The sequence below is a fragment of the Oryzias melastigma genome, linkage group LG14 (assembly GCF_002922805.2).
Source record: "Oryzias melastigma strain HK-1 linkage group LG14, ASM292280v2, whole genome shotgun sequence".
In the NCBI taxonomy this organism is placed as follows: Eukaryota; Metazoa; Chordata; class Actinopteri; order Beloniformes; family Adrianichthyidae; genus Oryzias; species Oryzias melastigma.
The window spans coordinates 4,696,392-4,723,396 of NC_050525.1; the positions used below are offsets into that span (position 1 = coordinate 4,696,392).

Consider the following 27,005-nt stretch of genomic DNA (forward strand, 5'->3'; position numbering starts at 1 on the left):
TTATTGTTTTATTTTCTTGATATGTGAACCCTTAGATCAGTAACAGAATGTGAATTCTTAACGTGATGTTACAGAAAGTCAAGCCAGAAATGTGACATATGTAAATGTAAACATTCCCTACAGCTTAGAATCAGCAATTTGTTGTAACATGTACATTTGAATATACAGTACAAAGAGAAACATAAAAGCATTAATAGTTGTTTTCTTGTTTTTAGGAAAAAGTTCTCATGATATTGTATTTACTGTACTATAAAATATTATTTGTGTGTATTAACTTAAAGTATGTATAGAAAGCCATTGCATATTTAAAAAAAAAGTTATTTCGTTGCATGTATTTATACTTTAGATTTGCTCCAAAGTACTTATTAGAACAGGAAAGATGTCATCATGCAAAGAGATTCTTTTAATTTGCTGAAATGAAAACGACTCAAAATAAATAATCAACCCCAGATTCCTCATCCTCTCAGTGTGGGCCATAAGTTTCAGACATTTAAGTATTTATGCACATTTTTACAGATCTTGGTTTAACTCATTAATCCATCTTGAGGTCATGGGGTTGCTGGAGCCTATCCTGGCTGCTGGGGGTACTCCAGTCTGTTGTGGCTGTTTGTGTGGAGCACAAGTTCAATCCAGAAATAGTAATTCAGATACATTTGAGAATGCAATTATTGTCCAAATACAAATAATTAACTGAGTTTTATTAGCAAAATATTCAAATATTTTAAACTGTTAATTGCTGTGATTGTAAAAAGGTCATTTTTATGTTTTTAATTTGCAAACTATGACGAAAGAGTTGAAAATGATGCCTCATTATGGGCTCAAAATACAGGCATAAAGATTCGCAACGTTCGCGGTTTCACAGATTTGCAGATTTTTTTTTCAGTTGCGTGACTCTTCTGATTTGTCACAAAAACTCAGCCAACCAAAACTATTGTATGAAATGTTTGCCTCTGAAGGAGGTGCTGCGGTGCTGAGGTGTATCTCTGCACAGCAGAGTGCAGCATACCTTCTCTTCTCTCCATCCCCTGCATGGAGAAATGGCATCAGCTGACTCAGAAGCAACTGAAAAAATCCTGATATGTTGAAGAAGATAATCAGGGAGGATAATTACCATCCAGAGCACAAATGTTCGCGCTTGATTGAGTTTTTTAAGGAGTGGTTTTAAGGGACAGAGAGACAGAGTGACACTCCTCATCAGCATAATAAAGTGCGCTGCTGTTAAAAAAAAGACTGGTTATGTTAAGAAATACTAAAATGTTCTGTAATATTGTTTTACAAAGTATGATCAGAAGAAAAGAAAGCTAATTATTACACAAATGCAAATTCTTTCTTACATGCATGTAGATCTCTTTTCACATATTTGCAAAACTAAATATTTTGGGCAGATTTATTTTGCAGTATGATGAATCTTGACTTATGTGTGAACATGCAGTAACACTTGGAAATCTTTATGGCCCTAGTTTGAGCCCATACCTCATAGGCCAACACGTTTTTTTCTTTGGTAGAACAGTTTAAAAATGGGAATCATAACATTCTGAGAAATGAAATGTTAAACTTTGTCTATTATAAATAGAACGCTAGGGTACATGGTCAATGAAACACATTTTTGATTCAAACATTACAAACTGAGAGGCTTAATACAACAGACTTTCAGACTTTACTTTTTCCCTTAAGGTCCATTCACTAAGCTTAAGTTCATTCAGTCATTTACATTTTTTTTCTTTTTTATGTGCGTAAAGGAGTACTACATTACCCCACATCCCCTATCATGATGCCGTTGTGTAATAACATCAATATAAGCCTCTGCCAAGTTTCTGGAGTGTTTATATTGATCCCTGGGGGTACTTTAACACCAGAGGATACAATCATAAATGATAAACCATTTGGCTACTCTTTACTTTTTTTATTGTCGTGCAACACATGTCCAAACTGACATGTAAAATCATTGTTTAGTGTTAGAAGTATGGATTTGATGACCGTGTTTATGAGCTTAATGACCTTTGTGGGGAAAAAACAAAATGAAGATATGCTAAATAAAGGACTTCTGATGATTTAGTTGTGTTAATTTTGTGTAAAACTCCCTTGAAGTTGTGTTTTTAAAATTAACATGCAATAAAAAAATAGTGGCCATCATGGACTATTTCAGCTATGAGTTATAGTGTTAAAATTCTAATGCTATTAATTTTAACCACTCTTTCCTGTCAAACCGGTGTCTACATATTGAACTCTAAAGCAGAGGTGGGCAAACTATTTAAAAACTTTAATAAATTATACATATTCTTTACTAATGTTTTTTCCACTGAAAGCTTTCCTGGACTTTTTGGGGTATATAATGTAAATCCAAATTATGATTTCTCCACCACCGTGCTTAGCAGCTGTTGTGCTGGTCAGACAATTCCACGTCATCATCTTCTGTCCACACAATGTTTGTACATTTCTTTAAACATAACAAAATTGCAACATCATACATCTTATTTCATGATTTGACCTCTGAACAAAAAACATCTTATAACACAAAAATAAACAAAGAACTCAACAGAAATAGGGAGAGTACTTCACAGAAGAGGGAGAGACAAGATTCTAACCGTGATCAGGATTATAGAAAGTAAAGTATCAATAATATCCATATCTCTCTGTCAGATTATATTGAGTTTGTCTTTCACGTATGTCTGCGTGAGTAATGGGTGCTGAGCAGACAGTGGCCTGGATCTTCAGGCCCGTTTAATAGGATAGGTAGGCATTAGCAGTAAGTCGCTCCCAGCATCCAGGTTCGCCAAATCCAGTGTGCCAAATCCACTGTGTGGCACACTGGAAGGTGCGCAGTGGTCTGTGGGGACGACTGGACCTTTTTCAGGGCTTTTTGTGGAGATAATTGAGGTGAACTTTGTAACATCTGTTTTCATGAGGGAGGGGCAAATGCATTCAAAGTAAACCTGGAAAACTTTGAATTTCTCTGCAAACCTTTTAAAGGGAAATTCATTTTAGCTATAAGTTTTCTCTTTTTTATTTAATTATGCACTTTTAACCATCAACAATGCAGGTTTAGTGTGAAAAGTTGTTGTGTTTCACTTCCTTCGTCGTCATCTCTAAGCCTGTGGAGCCTCTCCCTCTCTTCCTCTCCTGCAGACAGAGATCAGCATCGTCCCTCGTCGCCTCGTCGCTCTCCTTCCCCTCTTCCCCCGGTAAGGCTCGGACTCCCTCGCCGCAATCATGGTCGTGATGAAGATGAAGTTCCCCTTTCAAAAAAGGGTGAAGCTGGCCCAGGGACTGTGGCTCCTCTCCTGGTGTGCCACAGTCGCCGGGGCCACCACCTTCACCCTGGGGTGCCTCCTCAAGACAGAACTCCGCAGGAGGGCAGAGGTACTGGAACATCCACTTGTGTTTTTGATTGGAAATTATTTTTAAGAGCTAAAATCTTTGTGACAGCTTTATTTTGAAAAGTAATCACTGTTGAGTGCCTTGAAATAATGTGTGAGAGAAATTATCAGGGTCTGCAATGGAAAAATTGTTCAAATCTCCATCTGATGCAATTCTCAATGTTAAAAGCAAAATGCATCATAAATTCATCTTTTTCCTAACTTTTTGGTTTATTTTTTTAAGCATTGAGACGAAATTCTTGGCTGTTGATAAATATGATCAATAAAAATCTGTTTCACTGACGACCAAAGAGAACATTGATAGACGTGTGACCCACTTTCCATTCAAACCAATCACTTCATAAACTCTCCGTCAGCCTCAATCAAGCTAATCCCATCACTCAAGGCTGTCTTCTTCGTCCGAACAACAGACTTAAGCAACTTTTATATTACATGGAAAAAAGTTGCTCCAACATAAAATAAGAAAACTTTTAGTCATTTTTTTGCACTACAAAAGAAAAAAATCAGTCCAATCATGCAAATAAGAAGCACTTGACCTCAGTGATCAGCAAATTCAGCTCTTAAATCTGGACTAAGAAGATGGTTGATTGTGGTTTGGATTCTCCTGTTTCCAATCTTGTTCTGAGAATTCAAAGGCTAATGAATTAATCACGATTAAACAGATTCATAAAACGATTTGTTATTGCCATCAAATATGAAGTTAACAGGATATTTTAAGAACCATTTTGGATTTTATCATATTGAATTTTTTGTAATCTCTCATCACAGTGGATGTATTATTTCACAATTTATAAAAACAAAGTAAAACCAGAATTTGTTTTCAGGAATCTGCAATTTTCACAACTAGCAGTTACAGGTATAACAGATGTGATAGTTACAGATTACTATCTCTGCAGAAACATCAAGCATTTGCATTTTCTTACATTGACAAAAAAGCGTAAAAACTTTTAATGTACTCTAAGTATAATTTTTACTTTAGTAAGACTGGATAAATTTACTTGTGTGTATTTCAACATGTTCTGCATATTAAGTATATCAACATAAGCCTGTACTATTTTTTTACAGTTAGAAACGCTGATTATCACAAGTTCACGCTTGAAGAAGACTTAACCATAAAAATTAATTTATTTCTTTCATGACTTTTGATAGGGAATAGTAAAAAGAAACAAATGTTTGAAAAGATTTTTCATAAATACACTAAACTGTTTAAAGTCATTCAAATTTGGTTTGTGCACAAACGTTAAAAAAGGGCTGAAAAAATCTTGCGAGGAATCCTGTAAAATTGTTATATACCTCTTACATATTTTATTTATTCTTATTTAGTGGTTGACTTAGCAGTTTGGGAGCAATAGGAAATAAATAAAATGGGGCTCTCTGCAGTGGCTTTATTAACCTTTTTAATTTTATTTTTTTTAATTCTTAACTATATTTAAAAGTCAAATGACTTCATCATTGGTCCGCTAGTAGACAAAATCAATGTCAAAAATCAAAATGTTTTAAAAAGTTTTTAGAAACTGACATCATTTCGAAACTACCACGCTGCAGACCTGGCAACCTGCGCTGAAATCAAGCAGAAAATACACAAAATACAGCGATTTTGAGGATAAAAAATTTAATGATTAGGATCAAATGTATAAATAAAATTTTTCGAACAGGTTAGTGGACACACATTTATATTTTTATTAGTAGGCTATACATCTCATGACGGCAGACAAGACAATGGTTGTGTTTAAACGTGCAAAATGTCTTGAATTGGATCAAAGATTGGATTGGAATTGAACCGTGAAAAACTTAATCTGATTAAAACAAATGTTTACATACGTCACATGTTCAATCAGAATTAATTATTTTGCTGTGAGCAGAAATATCTAAAATGCCATAAATGGTCATAGAAGAAGAAATAGTGGATTTCTGGACGGGGGAGAATAAAACACGTTCACATGATCAGTCTTATGCCATTTCAATAATTTAGGGTGTTTTTTTATTTTTTTAAATAAAATTAGGAGTAGATTTAAGTGTTCTACTGGGGTTCCAGGATTTTTGGGGACCCCAGGCAATCGCCTATTGTTGCCTAATGGTAAGTCCGCCCCTGTTTTTATTTTCCACAAACAGTCTGCAACATCTTTTGACTTGCTCAGTTTATCACAATTGAAATTTCATGACATCAGGGACGTCCCCATTGAAAATAGTACAAAATGTAAAATTATTTCTGAGTATCAATGGGAGCTTTTGGGGTCAACCCCAAAACAAATCTATGGAACAATCTCCATCAGTAAATCCTTTTTTGTGACTCACTTTCAGGTCATGGATAACACAGATATTCATGTTGTTCCCAATACCCTGATGATTGTTGGGCTGGCGTCCTTGGGCATCAACTACTTTGCGTCAAAGATCTGTCAGGATGCCCTTGACGCCGGGCGCTTTCCTCGCTGGAAAAACTTCTTGAAGCCCTACTTCGCGGTCTCGTGCTTCTTCACCGTTCTCATGCTGCTCTCTGTCATCATGAGCTACGCCATGAAAGGCAGTCTGGAGTCCTCTCTCAAGGCCGGCCTCAGGAACGGCATTCGCTTCTACAAAGACACAGACACTCCGGGCCGCTGCTTCCAGAAGCAGAACATCGATCGTCTGCAGATGGAGTTCGAGTGCTGTGGAAACAACGACTTCAGGGACTGGTTTGAGGTTCAGTGGATCAGCAACCGCTACCTTGATTTCGGCTCTAAGGAAGTGAAAGAGTAAGTAGAGACAAGCGTCAAAGTAGAGTGAAACAAAATCGAACTAATCTCAGATTTGTTCCTTCAGTCGTGTCAAGAGCAACGTGGATGGCCGCTACCTGGTGGATGGAGTCCCATTCAGCTGCTGTAACCCCAGATCTCCACGGCCATGCATCCAGTATCATCTCACCAATAACTCTGCTCACTATAACTATGACTACCTAACAGAGGAGCTCAACATCTACCTTCGAGGCTGTCGGGAGGCCCTGGTCCACTACTACATGGGCCTTATGAACACCATTGGGGCCGGAGTTCTGTCCATCTTCATCTTGCAGGTAAACTCTAGAACACAGAAATTAGTTTAGTAAGAATTTCCAACAGCAACAGTCAGATGAAACACATTCTCACTCCTAGGTCGTCACGTACGTTTGTTTACGGACCCCTCTGTGTCACTTTTTGATGTTGTGGGTTTCCCTAAGTTGTTGTTTTTTTACGTTAAACCATGAATCTCCAATCACTGGGCCACAAACCGGAACTGGTCCAGTGCATAGCACACCAGTACCCAAACCTGGTACCAGTACCCTAACCCAAAACCAGACCAAATGAGAAACCAGACGCTGTACCGGACGTGAATCATCACTTGGTTAAGAGGTACCGGACTCGAATAGAGTACCGGTACTGGGTTAGGGTACTGGTACTGGACGCCACCCAAGGCACAACCAGTACCACATTCAGCACCGCATCCAGTACTGCATCCGGTACCGCGTCCCGAGGGTTGCGAACCCTTGATTTCACAAACAACCAGGATATCAAACAATAACGAGTTGGGGAAACCTAAAACGTCTGAAAGTGACGCTGATGGGTCCTTAACCAAACGTCAATATGTGACAACTTAGTCATAAGACAAGATTAAAGCTACATACAAATTGGAAATTTGATGTTCAAGAACGTGTGTTCAGGGCAAGCAGGGAGAGGCTGCTTCATCTTTTTCTACTGCGTCTAGAACATGTCCACCACGTACAGATGGAATAGTCTTAGTGTGAAATATGTAAATCTGGTGAATCTTGCTCCAGGATTTCTCTTTCACATCTCCAATATATATCTATTCTGATATATGAAAGACTTGGTGTTATATAGCTCAATCAGAGCAATAATCCTATTGATCAGTTGCTCCTACATCATCAGTTTACAAAGTATTAGCACTTCTGTGAATATAGTGGTCAGTTGAATGTACGTTGCTGAGCACGCTGTGCATTTAGCTTTATGATTTTTCATTAGGGTAACTTTAAACCCAGAATCTTGTGTCTGGTATGAAACTGTGTGATTAAAATAAGACATGGCCTCAGCTTTGTTTGAGTCCAGGCCTTGAGGACTGACCTCATTCTGGTTTTCCAGAAATCCTGCCTTATCTGTTGTTGATCACGTGGATCAGGTGTATTCAGCCCATAAGGAGTTTCATCGGGAGGTTGGTTGGAAATAATGTTGGACACCGGCCCTCAAGGCCTGGATTAGGACGCCACTGGTCTAAATAGTGAATGGAGAAATTCTCATTCGTCAGTTTTAGTAACTCCAAGGCAAGAGTCTAATTTTTCCCCCCCAGTGTCGTGCCAAGTGTGAAGCCTTTTGACATAGGTTAAATTGCAGTGTTAAGTCTTTATTCACAAGATCGAGTCTCAGATCTCGTGTCTAGAGCTAACTGGAGTTCAAGTTTTAGGTTACAGGTTCAAATTAGGTGCTAAATTTTGGCCCTTAAATCCAAGTCAAAACTTTGTCAGAAAGAGCAGTTTGTTGTAACAAATTTTCAGTTTGATAATGTAAAGTAATATGTGGGGGAAATTGGTTAAAAAAAGAGTCAGCTGGATTTGGTTCGTCTTTTGTAATAGAAGACATGTTACCTTCTAAATGGAGAATCTTTCATCAACAACTATGAACTGAACTGACTAAAATGAATGAAGATCTGCAGAGACAAGTGGAAAAAATATTAGACATTTACCAACAAGCTTCTTCAAAATAAACAGAATATGAAGAAAATAGGAAACAAACTGACAGATGTCTCAAAATATTAAAAACTCAGGCCCAATCCGAATTCTTCCCCTCTCCCTTCCCCTTCATTTATCCCTCCAAACGGAGGGGGAGGAAAAAATAGTGCCCAATATTTCAGACGTGACTTTCGTTCGATGACGTCATCAATAATTGCTGGTCCGCTAGTGTTAGCGCGGAGCTTCCAGCGCTTGAATATACATAACAACAGCGGTTTTCTAACTTTAAAAAGGTCACACTACAACTAAAATTCATAACTTACATTTAAATGTAAACTTGTGGTTTAGAGCACACCAAAGTGAAGAAAAGGAATTCTCTACGCGTTGCGGTTTAGCCTCGTGACGGCGGACTTTGAACCCCTTCGTTTGGAGGGTTAAAAATTTAGAAAATAATAATCCGGACACGACTTTGACTTCAACTGCCACTTCAAATTAAGGGGATGGGAGAAGGGAAGAATTCGGATTGGGCCTTAAAATGCTATCCTTAAACAAGAGTATCAGGTCAAGTTTCAATTCTCTGTGGTTAGGTTTCAAGTCCTTTCCTGTCAAGCCTACGTTCACACCGCCCTCTATAACGCGCGTTCAAGTGACCACTTTCAATGAAATGTCTATGTAAACGAGCATACATGCATATTTTGAGCTTCTGCGTTCAAAATGGATTCAGCAATCCACGTTTTTACAACTGTTTTTGGGCTCTATGTACAAAATACACGGCTAGAGGTCAAACTTTAACTAATTAAATACTTTGATTTGACGTATGGATGACATCCCTTTCAATTTACAGAAGTGCCAATCGTTTAAAAACTGATCATGAATGAAAGTTTCATAATTGTGGTTTGTGTCAATTCTATGACACCAAGTCTTGCATACATCGGAATAGAGCTGTGAAAGAAAAAGCTTGGGGCAAGGTTCACAAGATTTGCACCACTTTGATAGTTCACACCAAAACTCTTCATAATGCAGCTTGTGGACATTCACTAGGAAACAGTAGCAAAGTAAAAGAAGATGAAGCCCTTCCCTGCTAGTCTAGTGTGAACATCATAGGTCTAAATGTGTGTTCTTGATCGCACATCACATGCCTGCTGTGTATGTAGATTGAAACTAAAGTCTGAGTTCCTCTTCCCTGATCTTCTAGCAGTTATTTTGTATCATAGTAACCACAATAACCTCAATAAATCTGTATATATCTGAGTCTCCCCTTTGCCTCTGCAGGGCTCCGTGCTTGTAAGCTTGCGCTTCCTGCAAACCGCCATGGAGGCCGTGGCAGGAAAGGAGAACACGGAGATCGAGACAGAGGGGTACTTGCTGGAAAAGGGGGTGAAAGACACCATCATGGAGTACCTTGACCCAGTGCTGAAATTCTTCCTGCTCAAGAACGGTGGAAAGGTGGAGGAGGGCGCGGCCGCAGACAAACCTGCTGCTGTTCCCTGAAACACACACACTATGTACAAACATGTAAATAATTTTTACAGAGATGGCAACTAATGATTAACTTCAGTTTGAAGAGAGAACAATAATAACCAATTTGTATGGATTTAAAAAAAAACTCAAATTATGTTTTTTATTGTCAAAGAAAATTGTAATATAATCTCTAAATTAAATTTGTTATAGATACTGTATCTTCTCATAATACCTAACATGCTTAAAAAAGTATTTTTAAATTCCATCTTTATTGTACTTTTCCATTTGTTTACCGCATGAGGATTTTCATTCTTTGTTGTACTGTAATGTCTACAGCCACAAAAATAACTGCTTTTTAAAATGACGTGCACAGCTAATTTTATTCTCACAACCTATATTAAGGGGGAAAAAATGTAAAGAATTGCTATTTAAATTTTGAAAAAGACGCATTTGTAATGGCAGTGTACAGAATATGATTTTGGTCTTTGAAATAAAGACTTACAGCTGACTGTAGAGAGAATTGAGGCTCTGCTGTGCAACAGGACTATGACAGAACTGAAAAAATGACTAAATAAAATTTGGAATTACTAAACGCCGTGTGAAGAAGAGTCTTTTTTATGTTGTCTGTCAGCTGCCTCAAAGTGCTCTCACTTCAAGGGACCAGTGAAAGGAATTGGACTAAGAAGATAATCAGTCTAATCCAATGAAAGCCATCAAGTGTGTCCTCTGTTCTGCCACCTTTGTTAAAGCTGATAAACACATTAGCTGCTGGAATCCCCAACCTGCTGGCCTTGCAGTTACTCACCTCATCAGGTTACCGTGAGGTGAAGTGTGTACTCCTTAAAGGCTTTAGAAATTACTTTACTATTTACACTCATAACTTATGAAAGGATCAAGCTAATTTCAAACACACCACATAATGTTTATGTCTGGAATTTAAATAAAATAATTTGTGTTTTTCTGTCTCAGATGCATTTAAGTCATTATTTTGGAGCCACAAATCCTCCATTCTGGCTTTAAAGAAAAAATGCCAAATATATTGAATAAATAATAGTAAAGTGCTGTCTTTTTTTTCTAAGTGAGGTGATCTTACATGAGTAATATGAACAAAACTCTTCTTTTTGACCACTCTGGTTACAGCTTACACTAAATCAAGAGACTTTACCTTTCCTTCAAAATGCACATGTCAGAGTTTTTTTTATAAGATTAAGTTTAAATTACTATAACTGTCTAATGTCTATTGAGGCTAAGTTCTCAAAATTGAACTGCAAATAAATCTACTTATTTGACACTACTTATTTTCTTTTTGTAAATAACTTGTACGTGCTAATGTCGAAATAAAATTGTAACACTGTTATAATTCAATTATTCTAAGCATTTAAAATTTGTTATAAATGCCGTTGGGGCACAAAAATATAAATTAAGCACATTTTTGTAAATGGTGAAGTTTTGCATCTCAATGAGTTTTGGTCGCTAAAAAAAGTAAGCAAATGGTTAAAGATTGCAGACTTCTTATAGTTGTGAACACACACATTGAAATGGTCTAGTGTTTTTGCCAGCTGTCACCACTAGATGACGCCTTTTAGTAGAAAAGGTTACAGTCAATAGGTCCATCCATCCTCTGAGAATGCTTAGAGGATAATTGTTTGTTCTAAATGTGCAAGTGGTAATAGTAATATGTAATTATATAATTGCTTGTTTAAAACAATGTAAATAGCTACATTGAAAAAAAACAACACAGACAGGATCATCTGAGAATATGCATTTGTGGATGATTTTATATATGTATATATATATATATATATATATATATATATGTCCTATGTGTGTGTTGGTATATAGACGTGACTGTAAATTTCTATAGTCAGCAGATAAACACAATACGTCTGCTTTGATCATATTGTTGCCTTGGAGCAATTCTCTCAACAGAATTACATTTCTGACAACATTTAGTGGTTTGAGCACAACCCAGAGGCAGTTTCATGTTCATTTTGTCCATTAGCATATCCTTTTGGACACAAAGCAATTGATTAAGTACAAATCTCTGCAAAATGATCATCTTTGACTCACGTTTGATCACTGTTAACTTCATGTCTGTCCAAATTAATTAGGCTGAATAGTCATTGTCCATACAACTAATTAATAATCTTTATTTTATTGCACACAAACTTGTTGAACACATTTGCATTCATTAAAACCATTGTTATTGTGTTTCTATGAAAATGTTTTCAAAGGTGAACCTTATACACTGATGAAAAGTGATAAGCCTCTCCTTCACAGTCACTCACAGTTGGATCCTGTCAACCCCCATGAAGTACTGTACACACTATACACACAAAGCTGCAGTACATGAGGCTCATGGAAGAGGACGGGGATGGCTGGTGGAAGGGCTGCTGATGAAATCAGGGCAACACTTATGGATCGTGTGGTAAATCGTGGCCTCATAATGGCTGAGGCAGGTCAAAGGGGCACTATTATATTCATACAAGAGGTTTGCATTGAAGAAACCAAACATTTTATATGTAGAGTTACAATTTATTGCAACTGTAAATGTAAGTGCATTGTAGTGTAGTAAAGAAAAGTTATTATACTAGAGGACTGTAAAAATATATTTACATTTGTTTTTTTTCTGTACGTCAAAAGGATTGAAGAGGTTCCTTTTTGAATGACCTTTGAAAATTGCATTTTTTATTATATGACTTTAAATTCTGAGAAAGGGATTCATTTTTGCAGGTTATTTACTCTTTTTTGTAGTTTGTACAAATTGCTTTGAGAAACATATTTAGGAGGAGTGCTAACTTTAATAATCTTGTTAGAAATGCACCAAAGCCCCTAGTCAAGTCACACATAATTGTAGTTTCCCGCCCTGTCGCTGTAAAAACATCGTCTCTGGTTGGAATCTTGTTGCTGGCTGAAGATCGTTTCTATTGGCTGTTTGATTTTGTGGAGGCGGGACATACTAAAAACTAACCAATCATCCAGCAGCTTTGATCTGACAGTGGCAGTTTCCCGGAAAGCTAGGTAAAGTTAGCCAGTGGTGGCTAGCCAGGTGAATTAAAGTGAACCACCGAGGAACTGATGAATTTAGCCGTCTTTAAAAAGTTAGACAGACCTGTTTCCTTCAGATTTAACGAGCGGAGGAAGTGCTACGCGGATTTAAAAGTAGGTAAACGATATCATGCTTTCTTTTCTGTGAACAAGTTCTTAAGATTTGTATTCAAAACATTTAGCTAAACGAGCGAAGCTTCAATTGTAATAAATTGTTTATAAAATATTAAAAACGGGTTTTTTGGCTGAACATTTTAAGACATTAGCGTCGTGTTTGTTGTTATTTCGTAGCATGTTCGCGGTGGCTTTTCTTAAGCGATTGTTTGCTAACGGTAGAAAAATGTCACGGCGGGTCGCTCCCTGTTACACCATTGTTTGGTTGAGTCTGACACAATCCTGTTAAAGTCCATAAACTAGATGATGTCAGGTTTCAGTTTGTGTCTCCTTGTGAACGTGGTATAGTTAGCATAAATGCTAGCTTGAGTGGCGGATGTTTAGGTTTTGGGGCTAATGTTGGAGATTGGTCAACACTCCTCCGAGGTGTTGGAATTCTTCAGGAGACAGCTTCGTTTGAAACCACACGGTGGCGCTGACCTTAACAGTATGATGAACTAGCACCTTAAGCATTTGGTTTATGACAAATAACATAAAAATCCACAGTAATTATTATTTAGGCTCTGAGCACGCGCGCTTTTAGGAACACAGGTTGTGACTCAGTATTATTTTTAAATAGTTTCTTACTCAAGCATTTTCAGAGCTTTTTACAGTCTAAAACACAGGCCCGGGGGCCGGATCCGGCCCTCTGGGTAATTCTATCCGGCCCTTCAGATCATTTTATTTTTTTTTTATTAATGACCCGATGTTATCTTGCGCTCATTTCTAACTTGTATAGTTTTGACAAAATATATTTTTTGTGGAGGGTAAAATATTGAAAGCTATTTAAAGTTTAAGTTAACTTATTCTGGAATAATATTCCTTCCTTTTTATTATTTGGAATTATTTGAAAAAGTTACAGTTTTAAAAATTGGCATTCTTCTCATTTTTGGGGCTATTTTTTTTTTGGCATTTTCTAGGATATTTTTTTGTTTGTTTTTTTTGGCTATTTTGGAGTTTAGCTAATATTTCAGCTACATATGCTGCTTGTTTTGGCTATTTTAGGCTTTTAAAAAAATCTTTTAGGCTGTTTTGGAGTTAAATTAATATTTACATTCGGGCTGTTTTGGTTAATTTAGGCTACTTTGAAGTTTAGCTTTATTTTAGCTACATGCTAGCTGTTTTGGCTAACCTAATTTTTATTTTTAGTTTTTGTTGTTGTTGTTGTTTTTTAGACCAATTGGGCATTTAGCTAATATTTTAGCTGGCTATCAGCTTTAGCATTTTCAGCTATTAGCGTCAGGGTTTTAAGCTATCAATTTCAGCTTCTTCAGCTATCAGCACTAGCATCTTTAGTGGCCACATTTAGCTTATCACTCACACTAGCATTACCCCAAGATATCCTATATATCTAGTTCATAATTATTTTAAAAAGTTACGGTTTTAAAGTTTTAAAAATTTAGTTAAAAGTGTCTATTCGCATGTAGTTTTCAGAAAACATGCGGACAGTGCTAAACCTTTTTCTTAGTCGCACAGACCCAGAGGAAAGGATTAAGGTTAGGATTATGGTTATGTTTAGGGTTAAACAAGCAAATGGTTCCTGAGTGCGGCTGTCTCTGCAGCTCACGGCTCCACCAGGGGATGGGTCAAATGTGGTGAACACATTTACACATTTATTAGCGTGACAGTTAATGGGACTTTAACTTTAAATTTAATTTTAAATACGTGCAACCAACAAAAGAAATCCAGCTTTGGACACACTTAAAATGCGTGCGGGCAATGCAGCAATGCGATCTTAGCTGCACATATTACGTGTTGCCAGTATAAATTTCCATCACTTTCTGTGCTGGTCGCGCGTAAATACATGTAAATAACATCAGCCAATTTAGTTTTAAAGTGTTCAATAAATGTTTATCCTGTTCGGACCGCAACCTAAGGTGTGTTTTGGATTTTGGCCCCTTGTGCGATTCAGTTTGACACCCCTGGTCTAAAACATCCAAAAAGTTTAATTTAAATGGAGATAAATACAAAGATTTTAAATAATTTCAATGTTGAAGAGTTCAGGACTCAAACCTACAACAGTTAAAACTTAAAATCCTTAAAGTCCCCCTCCAATCATCTTGATCTATTTTAAGGCTTCCCAGTGTATTTTCCATTATGATTATACTGTTTTTAGAGGAAAACAATGTGTTTAAGACATAGTTTCTGCAGAGCGGCAGTAGTTAATCAGAAATTCACCTCTCAGTTTTAGTAAGCCTACCCTCATTTTCCATCATACCTTTGTTGAAAATCTCTCCCGCTAGCTTAAAGCCCAGCACAACCCCAACCTAATATTAGTGGTGCAACAAAAATGATGCGCAATACTGAAGCTATCCAGCCGTACAGTTCTGATCCAGATACCAGTGAATGGATCTATTTGTTTTAAAGTGGATGTATCAGAATGGAGCAGAACAGGGAGGCTTTTTTTGTCTTCTCCTGATTCACAACGATTTGAATTAAGAAATAATCTTTATATATATTCTCCATCATCAGACAAATTCTTCAAGAACATGTTAAAAACCCAATTTTTATTGGAGTGGGTCGTTGGGGGAACATGTGCAAAGAGTCGATTTTTAAATATATTTAAAATATTGTGTCTACTTTGATCATAGCATTTGCTTGTTTTTGGGTTTCAGATTAGAGATGGAGGGAGATGGCTGCAGTTTTCTTCCAGATCTGTCAGATGATCATTCGCAAAGAGGAAGTGTTGCTTCCTCTGCAACTCTTTCCCGTGGTACGGTTCTACAAACTCCCGATGAACCCTTTACCTCCTTTCTCGACACATTTCAACGCAGTGATCGATTGAATCCCTTTCTGTCTAAAAATTCCATGTTTTCCCCCCACAGTTCAGGAGGTGCTTGTGTACTTGTGTGGTGACAGCGCAGTGCACTTGTCTTTGGAGTCTCTCTGCAGTGTCACGGTGCAGGAGCTGGGCCGCAGTGTTCGTGAGGCCCTCCATGTTCCAGAGTCTTTGCACGACGCTTTTGCCTTCTGGCTTTGTTCCCCATTGCTTGGTAAGGTATTTTTTCTCTTAACCCTTTTTTATGTTACTGTTTATACACTTGAAATAATAAAACTCATTGATGACCCTTTTCCTTGTTGCAGAGCTGCAGTTGAAGGCGAGGCATCAGCCGTACAAACTATGTCGTCAGTGGAAGGACTTGTTGTATCGCTTCACTGAGGCGTCAGAGGACGACATTGCACAAGGTAGGACCTGGAAGCAGTTTGAGTTTGGCAAATTTTGAACAAAAAGAAGCTGCCATGTTTACAGTCCAAAACCTCAAAGCCAGTAAACATTAATATGATCTGATTAATACATAGTTTTGTATTTTTCTTTCATTTTGACATTTTATTTCAAAGTTTTTTACTTCCTAATCCCAGTCTGCACATGTGGACATGCCAAACACTCCTAGTTTCTACCACTGCAAAGGTTTTACAGGTTTCCCTCATTTATTGCGTAAGTAGATGTAATTAGAATAGATGTTTTAAGGTTGTGAAACCATCACTTGACACTTTATTCACTTTTCTCAGATAGATATGAACATTTTCACACTTTTGTTTAAACTCTCAACGTTCAAACTTCATAGAGGATAAGTCACGCAAAGATCTGATTGTGATAACATCTGGAAGATTTATTTAAATGGGGCAAATTAAACGCATGCTGTACAGGGAACACAACTCAGAGGAGATTGGAAATTGATTGACAAGGTCGACAGCCAATCAGGATGCACTGCCCTGCAGAAGGGAGGATTTGGGTTCATTCTGCCACTGCAGGACGTCACTGTGAACAAGAGGATTCTGGGGGCAGCAGCTCAATCTGCATAACGCAATAGGACACAAACAGTAGAATCAACATGTTAAGGATGAAGTCATAGAGCTGGCATGATCTTAAAAGAAATCCTGTCCAGGAATCTTCAGAAAACTTGATTTACATCAATGCTAAAGGGTTCATGTCTTATGTTCATTTATTTAACAGTCTTTTGGGATTTTCCCTTGACTGCATTTTTATATTTACTTAGCTTTTAAGTAGTTATTATGTGAAATGATTTCAAATGGAGCCCGCTCTTCTACAAACTAATAATGAACAAAAGATTGAAAGTAGAGCTCTTTCCAGATGAAAAGATAATTTCTTTCTAAGTGGACATAAAACGTTGACGTTAGAGCCGGCTGTTGTGTTTTTATGAGGATTGTACTTGGGGAGGAGAGCAGCCCACACATGGTGGTGTGACAGGAGTGTCAGTAAGAATGTTTCAAATGTTCGGTTGTAATTTCCTTCTTATAAAGATGGAAAATAACCCAACAGTAATGCAGAATTTAAATCATGTTGATGGGTTTCTTAGTACGGAGTAGTGCTGCTGCAAATTATTATTTTAATAGTCGACTAATCACCAATTATTTTTTCCAATTAGTCAACTATTTAAAATAAAATAATATAAAATTATTTAATATTTACATCAATGACATATTTAACTCTTAAATCTGATATTATTTGCAGATGACACAAACATATTTTATTCAGCAGATAACCATAATGACATTATTAATGTAGTAAATAAAGAGTTAAAACACTTGAATAGCTGGATTAATTACAATAAACTATCATTAAATTTAAGTAAAACAAAAGTAATGTTCTTCGGTCACAGTAAAGTCAATACAGAACAAATGATCAAACTTAATAATGTGACCATTGAAAGTATAAATGAATATACATTTTTGGGACTCATTATTGACAATAAGTTAAGTTGGAAGCCACAGATCAGAAACACGCAGAACAAAGTGTCCAGAAGCATTTTTATTTTAAATAAAGTAAAGCACATATTAGACTATAAAAGTAGATACCTGCAAAATTGTTCTCTGATCTTACCATATCTGATTTATGGTATTTAGATTTGGGGCAATAATTATATAACAGCATTACAACCTTTACTTTTAATTCAAAAACATGCAATGAGAATTATTCATGGAGCTACATACCTTGAACATACAAATGATTTATTCCTCCAATCTAAACTTCTGAAAATATTTGATTTGGTAAAATTTCAGACATCACAATTTATATTCAAGGCTAATAGAAATTCATTACATAATAACATTCAAAAACAATTCTCTGAAAACAAAAAAGGCTATAACTTAAGAGGATACAGAGAATTTAAAATACAATTTGCAAGAACTTACAAGAAATATTTCTGCGTGTCAGTGTGTGGCATCAAACTGTGGCAAATGCTAAGTGTTGAGCTCAAACAATGCTCCAATATCCATATGTTTAAAAAAAGATACATAGAAATGTTATTGTTTCAGTATAGAGGTGGAGGTGAATAATGGTCATGAGGGTGAATGGACCCAGTGTTAAATAATAGGTGGTGCACTTAGGTGATATTGGAAATCTTATAGGAACTATATTAGTATTGGTAGGGTAACTGATTACTGATATAAATACATAGCTGGACAAAGTTAGTATTAGGTACTATATTTAGATAAATATCTGAAAATACATATTAAATATAGCAACCATGTATAATTGTTAAATTATGAAGATTATAGAGGGGAAGGGATTAAATAAGTTTTGCTTCTTCCCTTCCCGTTTCAAGCATCAATTATTTAGTTTATATAATGGTAAGAAGGATATCAAAGAGGTACTATGATGTATACTCTTTGAATCTGATGGTGATTTACTTTTGGTTATTTATATATGTGATGTGTCTATGTTGATTGAAATATGCTGTAATTGACCATGCTTGAAACAATTAATAAATGAAATGAAATGAAAAAACTAATTGGGTCATGCACAAAAATGAGATGTAAAGCACACATCTTAACCATCATTAGCTTTAAACTAACTAAAAATGAGATGTATAGGATTACATGCTAGTGTGAATGCTGTAAACTGAATTTGGCCATGGAAAGTGCTAGTGGTGATAGCTGAAAATGCTACAATTGATAGCTGAAATCGCTGAAGCTGATAGCCAGCTAAAATATTAATGACACACCAAATTAGCCTAAAAAACTTAAAAAAGCCTAAATTAGCCAAAACAACCAGCTTGTTTCTAAAAAATAAGATACACTCCAAAAAACCCTAAATTAGCTAAAATAGCTACCATGTAGCTGAAATATTAGCTAAACTCTAAAACAGCCAGAAAAAAAATCAGAAAAAGACTAAATTAGCCAAAACAGCTTGCATGTTGCTAAAAAAATAAACTGAACTCCAAAAAAGACCAAAAAAAAGCCTAAATTAGCAAAAATAGCTAGCATGTAGCTGAAATATTAGCTTACCTCTAAAATAGCCTAAAAAAACACAATAAATGCCAAAATAGTCCCAAAAAGCTAGCAGAATCCCATTCAAACATTCAACTTTACTACCGGTACAATCTTCTTCTTCTTCTTTTCCTTTCGGCTTTTCCCATCAGGGGTCGCCACAGCGAATCAGTTTCCTCCATCTAAGCCTGTCTTCAGCATCCTCCACTCTAACACCAGCCACCTTCATGTCTTCATTCACTGCATCCATAAACCTCCTCTTTGGTCTTCCTCTAGACCTCTTTCCTGCAGCTCTAGACTCAGCATCCTTCTACCAATATATTCACTGTCTCTCCTCTGAACATGTCCAAACCATCTCAGTCTGGCCTCTCTGACTTTATCTCCAAAACCTCTAACATGTGCTGTCCCTCTGATGTATTCATTCCTGATCCTATCCATCCTGGTCACTCCCAAAGAGAACCTCAGCATCTTCATCTCTGCTACCTCCAGCTCTGCTTCCTGTCTTTTCTTCAGTCCCACTGTTTCTAGTCCAAACAACATGGCTGGTCTCACCACAGTCTTGTACACTACCGGTACAATCTGACTCCATATAATATAAATTAACGACTAATCGACTGTTAAAATAGTCGTCGACTATTTCAATAGTCGATAAGTCGACTAATGGAGGCAGCCCTGGTGCGGAGGGACTTTTACCTCCAGGTTGAACTGTGGGCTTTGGTTGGGGGCGGGCTGTCGTCTCTGTAACCTCAGTTTTCCTCTATTTTCATCCAGAGTCCAGTTGAAGAGTCTCAAACCACTGATGCTGGGTTTGTTTCTTCCTCAGATGAACCGTTTCTCCAGTACAGACGGAACGTGTTTTACCCCAAATCTAAAGAGCTGCAGGTAAAAACCTGGATTCATACCAGTAAGAGGCAATATGTTCACTATGCCATTCATACTCGGTCACTGGTGCAAAGTTTGATCGTTTCAAGACAATTATAAACTAAGTGGACTGAAATTAAGCATGTTTTTTTTCTTAATTTGAGTACTTTTTTCTTTTTTTTTGCCATCATGTATCCCGTTTTACTCTATAATAATGATGAAAAAAACTGGTGGTGGACCGTTTCAGTCCAGATCATTATCACAGCCTCTGATGAGCTCTAGGGTCGGCTCCCAAACAGGAAGTCTGGTCGTTCCTGTTTTTATAAACATCTACTTAGATTGAAACTTTGCATCTTTGATGTTTCAACTTTTTTTTTTCCACACAAAGCAAGTTTAACCAGAGTAAAGATTTAAAGCAAATAGAGGATAAGACCAAACTTCGGGTAAAAAAAAAAAAAAATGGAAAAAAATGTGGATTTTTTTTTGGTAGGCAAGTTTATTTGTATATCACATTTCATGTACAGAGACTATTCAAAGAGCTTTACATGAAACATTACAAAAAACAATTAAAAGAGAAATAGTAAAGGTGTGATCATTAAAACTATTGGTGGTTAATTACATTTGGGAAAAGCTTCCGTTCAACTGGACCTTCTGTGTCGCCTCTAAAGAGGAATTTTTGGTTGACCCATCTGCTCTGTTGTCTCACTCCTGGGTAGATTGACGATGAGGGGGTGTTGAGACTCCTGTACGAAGAGGCCAAGAGTAACATCCTGAGCGGTCGATACCCCTGCGACCCCGAGCACTGGACCGGGCTGGGAGCTTTGTCGTTTGCTCTGGAGGAGGGAACCACCGTGGACAGCAGTCAGTTCTCCAGCACCGTGAGGTACGAGAGCCCGTCGCTTAGATGACATCAAAAGAATCCATGTAGGAGGGGAACTTATGTTGCATCTCTATGAAGATTTTTAAAAAAAAAAGAAGTACATTATGACCTTGTGAAGCTGCAGCAATACAAATGAGACAGGAGACAGATTTCAAAGTGAGACAGCCTCAGAAGTTAAGTCATCATGCTGATGTTCTGCTTTTGGGATTTCTCTCGTAATCAGGGAGAAAAAGCTGACTTCCTTCCTGCCGGAGCACGTCGTGTTGGGGAGCGGCGGTCTGCTGTCCACGCTGCGCGGAAAGTCGAGCCGCCATGCCAGGCTGGAGCACAAACTCTCCGAGGAGTACGGGAAGATCTGCACATCCGCAGGGAACTCTCCGGATCCCACGCAGCTCCTGCAGCAGTACCTCAGCATGTGTCACCGTCTGCCTTATTATGGGTGAGAGCTGCATGAGGAAGCAGGTCGGCGGGTTAAAGATGAGAACGCCGTTGTTTAAAATATCATCATCATGTGGTCCAAAAGGTGCGCTTTCTTCTTCGGGGAGATTGACAAACCGGCGGCGGGGATCCTCCAGCGGGGAAAACGCAAAGCTGTCAGCGTTGGAATCTGCTTGGATGGAGTTTATGTGATCGACATGAAGGAGAAGGTGAGCTTCAGGTTTTGTGTTTTTTGGGCTCTGATGGGAACAAATCACGTGTCAAAGTCAAGGCCCGGGGGCCGGATCCGGCCCTCTGGGTGATTCTATCCGGCCCTCCAGATCATTTATTTTATTGTTATCAATGTTATCTTGGGCTCATTTCTAACTTATATAATTTTGACAAAATATATTTTTTATGGAGAAAAAAATATTGAAAGTTATTTAAGGTTTAAGTTGATTTTTTTCTGGAATAATATTCCTGCTTTTTTTTCCATATTTATTCATTTTATGTTAAAAACTTACAGTTGTAAAGTTTCATAAATTGGCATTCTGTTAGCTTTTTGGAGTATTTTTTAATTTACTAAGATTTTTAAAGTTTTTTTTCAGTTGTTTTGGCTAATTTAGGTTTTTTTAGGCTATTTTAGAGTTTAGCTAATACTTCAGCTAGGTAATGCTATATATCTAGTTCATGATTATGTGAAAAAGTTCTGGTTTAAAAAGTTACAGTGCTCTATAAATGTTTATCCTGTTCGCCTCACGACCTAAAGTGTGTTTTGGATTTTGGCCTCTTGTGCGATTGAGTTTGACACCCCAGGAATAAATGCACTGGTTGTCCCGTTTCCCCGTACAGCATGTTCTGCTCGGCCTGCGCTTCAGCGAGCTCTCCTGGGACCACACCTACCCCGAAGAGGAGGGAGACTCGCACATTCTGTGGCTGGAGTTTGACGGAGAAGAAGATGGCACTCCTGTCAACAAGCTGCTGAAGATCTACTCCAAACAAGTGCGTTCAAACCACTTCTACTGAGAGACGGATGTAATCTTCTTACATCATGGGCTGTTTTTTTTATTTATTTATTTTATTTAGAAAAGATCTCTTTGAGGGACAGATGGTGCAGAGATATTATATAATATGAAAGGCTGTGGATCCTAATCTCACCAGATTTTAATCCAATAACTGCAGCATAACCACGGGCTCGTCTACTTCTTATTTCTTAGTGTAGCCTATAGACTGCATGAACAAAACATGGACAGGAGTTGTGTTCGGAGCTGTGTGAAGGCAGTTCTTTGACTTTAAAAGACCATTTCCTCTCCAGAAATGGTAACATATTTGAAACATCATAAAATACGGAAGTTGTTTTTTATAGATTTGTCCCACAAGAACATGTTAAAACACCAAAACACGATTTCTCATTGGAGTGGTTCTAATGTTTGGTCATTCTGATACTTGTAGCATGCCATCTAGTGGTTATATTGTGAAGTGCTTCAGCTCCAATGAAAATGCTGCTTTTAACATGTTCTTTTGACATTTTTATCATGATGGAGGACAAATATAAAAAGTTAAGGTTAAAACTGTGTGAGTCTTTTTTAATTAAATCATTATGAATCGGGAGAAGACGAAAACAGGATGTTTGAAAAAGAGCTTATTTGTGACGTAGAAAATACACCAGGACAGCCCAAGCGCCTTACTCCGCTTTGTGATGGGAAGGGGAGCGGGGTTGCTCCATGTCAACAGTCCCGCCTACAACTCTGAGGTGAATTTCTAATGAAGTCCTGCTGCTCTGCAGAAACTATGTCCTTAAAAACAGCATTGTTATAATTAAAAGACCACTGGGAACGCTTTTACAAGTATGGCTTGTAACACAAACTGTACAATCTTTAAACTTTAGCAACATTTATAGCTAACACTGCAAAACAGCCTAAAAACCTTAAAAAGAAAATCCAATATTAGCCAAAACAGCTAGTGTGTAGCTGAAATATTAGCTAAACTCCAAAGTAGCCTAAAAAAATCTTAGTAAATGCCAAAATAGTCCAAAAAGCTAGAAGAATGCAAATTTCTAAAACTTTAAAACCTTAATTTTTTTATTAACATAATTATGAATAATAAAATGGCAGGAATATTATTCCAGACTAAATCAAGTTAAACCTTGAATACATTTCAATATTTTACTCTCCATAAAAACATATTTTGTCAAAATTATACAAATTAGAAATGACCACAAAATAACATCGGACCATTAAAAACAATGAAATAAAAAATGATCTGGAGGGCCGGATAGAATTACCCGTAGGGCCAGATCCGGCCCCTGGGCCTTGACTTATGGGGTCACCGTGTTGCTGGAGCCTATCCCAACCACTACCATGCAAAGGAGTCCATTGCAGGGCCACACAGAGACAAACATACCCACATTAACAGCTAAGAACAATTTAGAGTAAATAATAAACATGTGCAGCAGATTTTTGGACTTGGGGAGGAAAACCATGATGCCGCCCCAAATACAGCCTTATGAGGGTTGTTTTCTGATCTCAAAATGAAGATGAATGAAGAAGTCGACGCATGTCTTATTTGTTTGTTAACAGGCTGAGCTCATGAGCGGTTTCATTGAGTTCTGCGTGGAGCTGAAGTCTACCTCTGAGGGAGGAGCTGCGGCCCAGTCTGACGGCGGGGAGAACCCGTCTCAGTCCAAGCAGCCCGGCGCGCAGGACGGCCGCGACCGGAACGGGCGAGGGGGACGCCGCGCGATGCTGCAGAGACAGCCCAGCGTGGTGTGCAGTCGGGTCGACGCGCTCAACACCATCAGCTACGTGGCCGACGGTAAACCTGTTGGTTTGTTTGTTGAATAGTTCCAAGCAGCACGTTCTGAGGCGTTTTGTTTGTCCTTCAGGCAAAGAGATTAAACGGTTGAAGCCGAAAAGAGCCGCGTCCTTCTTCAGCCGTCAGGGAGCCTCCACCTACTCTGCTGTGCAAGGAGCGGAGAGCCTGGAGCAAGGTTAACGTCTGCTTCCTCCACAAGACCAAATCGGAACATTTTACACTGAAACTTTATAGACTAACTGAGATCTTTGAATGCTATTGTGTAAAAACATGCAAAGGACCAACAGAGAGCTCTCCAAGTGTTAATATATTTATCCTCAATATTCAAGAAGAGTTCAGAACTCAATCAGATAACTTGATTCAAAGCTTGAACTGAAGAGGTTTTAGGTAGAGACCGTCTGATGAGAGACGCCGTCGCATTTTTGAAGAAATCAACTCCACTGATGAATTTTTCTAAAACAAAAAAACGCTTCATGTAACACTAACCTGCTCTCACGGCTCCTCAGTCAGCATGACGACGACTTTCTAGGGCTTATCTGCATCTGTCTGTTCACTATTCTGCTTTTTCAAACTGCCAGTGCCTTGTTCTCATCGAAGGGGCGAAGCCAGCTCAGAGAAGTGCTGGTATCAGTATTATGTGCTCACTGGTATGGGTACACATTGGCTGTGCTGTGGAGGATACTTGTAAGTACTCCTTCAGATTTGAAGCATTAATACTTGCAGGAGGTCGATTTCTTTATATGATTCTGAGGGTTGAGCAGAAAGATATTTTCTTGTAATCAGCTGAAGAAACGAGAAAAGCATTTTTCTAAAAGGGAAATTCTAAAAAGTAAAAATTGACATTAAAACGACTTTTCTGTCATTTTAAAACCATCATAATTTTACATGAAGACTTGGATCGAACTCTGACATTCGTGACTAAAATGCTGGACCTGATAAGCAGATGGAAACTGATGCAATACTTTGCCATTTCTCCAGTGAGAGGAACTTCTTCAGAATCTTTTGTCACGTTTTTTCTTAACACAAAATGAGGTCTTTTGGAACAGAAACTAAAACCTGATCTTTGTATCAAATTCATTTTTAGGCTTGAGTCTTCCTTTAGGTTTTATTCCGTCTTGGCAGAAAGACGACGAGCCTTCAGTTTCTGTGAGATTCGTCATCTTTTTCTGTGTGTTCGGACATGGATCAACTTTTGACCGTGCTGCAGTATTCTCAGGGCTCTGGTCAGACGGTCTTTTTATTTCACTTACGAAGGCTCCAAAGTGAAATGACCCGGCTATATTCAGCCTCAGATCGTCCGTCACTGTCTGCTTTAACACAGAGAACACTGGACGGCCTTCTATCAAAGTAAGGAGACCCTCTATTTCTGGTGACTCAAACCTTCCAGTCATCAATTCAAGCTATTAACAGCTTTCATTTATTAAGGATTTTTTTTTCTTTATATTTGTGTAATTTCTTTTAAGCCCTAAAATCTCTTCTGCCATCTTTCACTAAATTAAGATGTTTTATTTAAAAGCCCAAATCTTTTTTCCCCACTTATATCTCTCATTCATTCAGTCAAATCATCAATTTTTCTTAATTTGCAGACATATTTAGAAGTCCAAAAATATGGATTTATTTATTTCATCCAGCTTTTCTGTGCAATTGCTGCATCTTAACACTGGGAAATTCAAATTAACGAACAATTGTGTGTAAAAAATTATAGCTGAAATATGTTGAGTCCTTAGTAAATAGTTGCATCTGATAAGAAAGGCAAAATATTTTTTTGTTTGTTTAATTTCACCTCGTTTATATAAGTCAGTTTTCCTAGCTGATAAGTGACTCCTTAAATTTTCCCGATTTGATTATTTTTGTGTTTTTTTTCTTTGCCATCATCTCTCTTCACTAAACTAGAATAAAAGCTTCACATTTTTGTGTTTTTTTTTCCACCTGAGCAGCGTTTTGCATTCCTCCTGCTCCTCCTCAGCACACACATCTCTCCAGGTCTTGAACATCACAGCTGCAGTCTGTAAAATGTCCACCTACACTATGCATGTCTCATTGTTGAACAGGCATTCCAGCAGTCAATCATGTGCACTACTAATACATATTTATATCTTTATAAACCTTTTCCATCCGACTGTTTTGTACAGTGAGTTCACTTTTATGAGAATAGATATTACTTTCTATCTTCGTATACTTGTATTTGTATACAAAATGAAAAAGCTAATCCTGGTTAAGCGTCGTCTGTCACTTTGCAAAAGCTTAAAGTGCCTTTTTCTTTGTACCAAGCTGGTCTGTGAATGATTGTTTTCGGCGTGCAAATCAGAAACTGTCTTGTTTTTGTGGCATTTGTTGTGTTATCTAGTTCCCTCATCATGATATAAAAGTAATTATTTTTAATCAAATACATTGAAGTGTTTAATGTAGTTTTGGGCTCCGTGTTTTTTCCTTTTTGTGTAATAAATAAATATTTGTAAAGTGTCTTGGATCTCTAAGTACTTGTTTTTGTGTTGTTCTCTGAGGTGATGTGAAATACGCACTTCCTGATTATTTTAACCGACGTTGTTTAGAGAGTTTTTTTATGTAAAACTTCACACTGAAACCTTCGTGTCAGTTTGGAGCAGGTTCTGGTTTTAAGGTTCAAAAACTGTAATAGTTAAGTGTTTTGTAACAGTTGATTAGTATTTAACGTCTTGTTGATGCAAGCCCAAAACAAAATATATATTAATTTTCTTCTTGTCATAAATTGTTACTAAAGCAGCAGCCTTTTTGAACACAAAAAAGGAAATTCAGCTGACTGAAGCACGTTAGAGCTATGACCACAAATTTGTGCCAGTTTCTCAAAAAAATGATTTTTTTCTTCATTCAAGTTGGCCGATAGATTTCTCGTTGTAAATGACTAATTTATTTCACCTAAGAAGTTATTGAATCTAGTATCATATTTTATTTTATTTTTTTAATGTTATTTTTCTACATTTACAGTTGGAAGTTTTAGTTGCATAGTTTTTTCATTTTTTTTCCTCTTCCTAATTTCTTAAATCTGACTTAAAAAATATAAAAATCGAAATTTAAAATAAATTTGTTTATTTTT

At 37.4% G+C, this 27,005-nt stretch overlaps 2 protein-coding genes across 3 annotated transcripts; both read left to right on the top strand.

Moving 5' to 3' along the window:
* The first annotated feature begins 2,571 nt into the window (after window positions 1-2,571).
* On the top strand, window positions 2,572-10,120 carry rom1a (retinal outer segment membrane protein 1a). The gene is made up of 5 exons (XM_024262168.2): window positions 2,572-2,877; window positions 3,127-3,360; window positions 5,679-6,109; window positions 6,177-6,423; window positions 9,340-10,120. Exons 2-5 carry the CDS (start codon window positions 3,211-3,213, stop codon window positions 9,556-9,558), a joined length of 1,047 nt encoding a protein of 348 aa, XP_024117936.1. The 5' UTR covers window positions 2,572-2,877; window positions 3,127-3,210; the 3' UTR covers window positions 9,559-10,120.
* Window positions 10,121-12,490: 2,370 nt separating this feature from the next.
* frmd8 (FERM domain containing 8) lies at window positions 12,491-26,396 on the top strand. 2 transcript variants are annotated; one of them, XM_024266332.2, is made up of 11 exons: window positions 12,491-12,694; window positions 15,345-15,442; window positions 15,555-15,722; window positions 15,814-15,915; window positions 19,784-19,842; window positions 20,538-20,704; window positions 20,925-21,140; window positions 21,225-21,348; window positions 21,971-22,120; window positions 23,698-23,932; window positions 24,003-26,396. In XM_024266332.2, the coding sequence occupies exons 2-11, from the start codon at window positions 15,352-15,354 to the stop codon at window positions 24,110-24,112; spliced, it is 1,422 nt and encodes a 473-aa protein (XP_024122100.1). In that variant the 5' UTR covers window positions 12,491-12,694; window positions 15,345-15,351; the 3' UTR covers window positions 24,113-26,396. The 2 variants fall into 2 exon arrangements, with proteins under 2 accessions (XP_024122100.1, XP_024122099.1); XM_024266331.2 differs by having other exon boundaries at window positions 12,495-12,690.
* The last annotated feature ends 609 nt before the right edge of the window (window positions 26,397-27,005 follow it).

Coding starts and splice junctions, on each gene's coding strand:
- rom1a (XM_024262168.2), top strand. CDS start 3,211: ATGGTCGTGATGAAGATGAAGTTCCCCTTTCAAAAAAGGGTGAAGCTG. Junction 6,110..6,176: donor GGCTCTAAGGAAGTGAAAGA/GTAAGTAGAGAC, acceptor TTGTTCCTTCAG/TCGTGTCAAGAGCAACGTGG. Junction 6,424..9,339: donor TGTCCATCTTCATCTTGCAG/GTAAACTCTAGA, acceptor TTGCCTCTGCAG/GGCTCCGTGCTTGTAAGCTT.
- frmd8 (XM_024266332.2), top strand. CDS start 15,352: ATGGAGGGAGATGGCTGCAGTTTTCTTCCAGATCTGTCAGATGATCAT. Junction 21,141..21,224: donor CACCGTCTGCCTTATTATGG/GTGAGAGCTGCA, acceptor GTGGTCCAAAAG/GTGCGCTTTCTTCTTCGGGG. Junction 21,349..21,970: donor TGATCGACATGAAGGAGAAG/GTGAGCTTCAGG, acceptor TTCCCCGTACAG/CATGTTCTGCTCGGCCTGCG.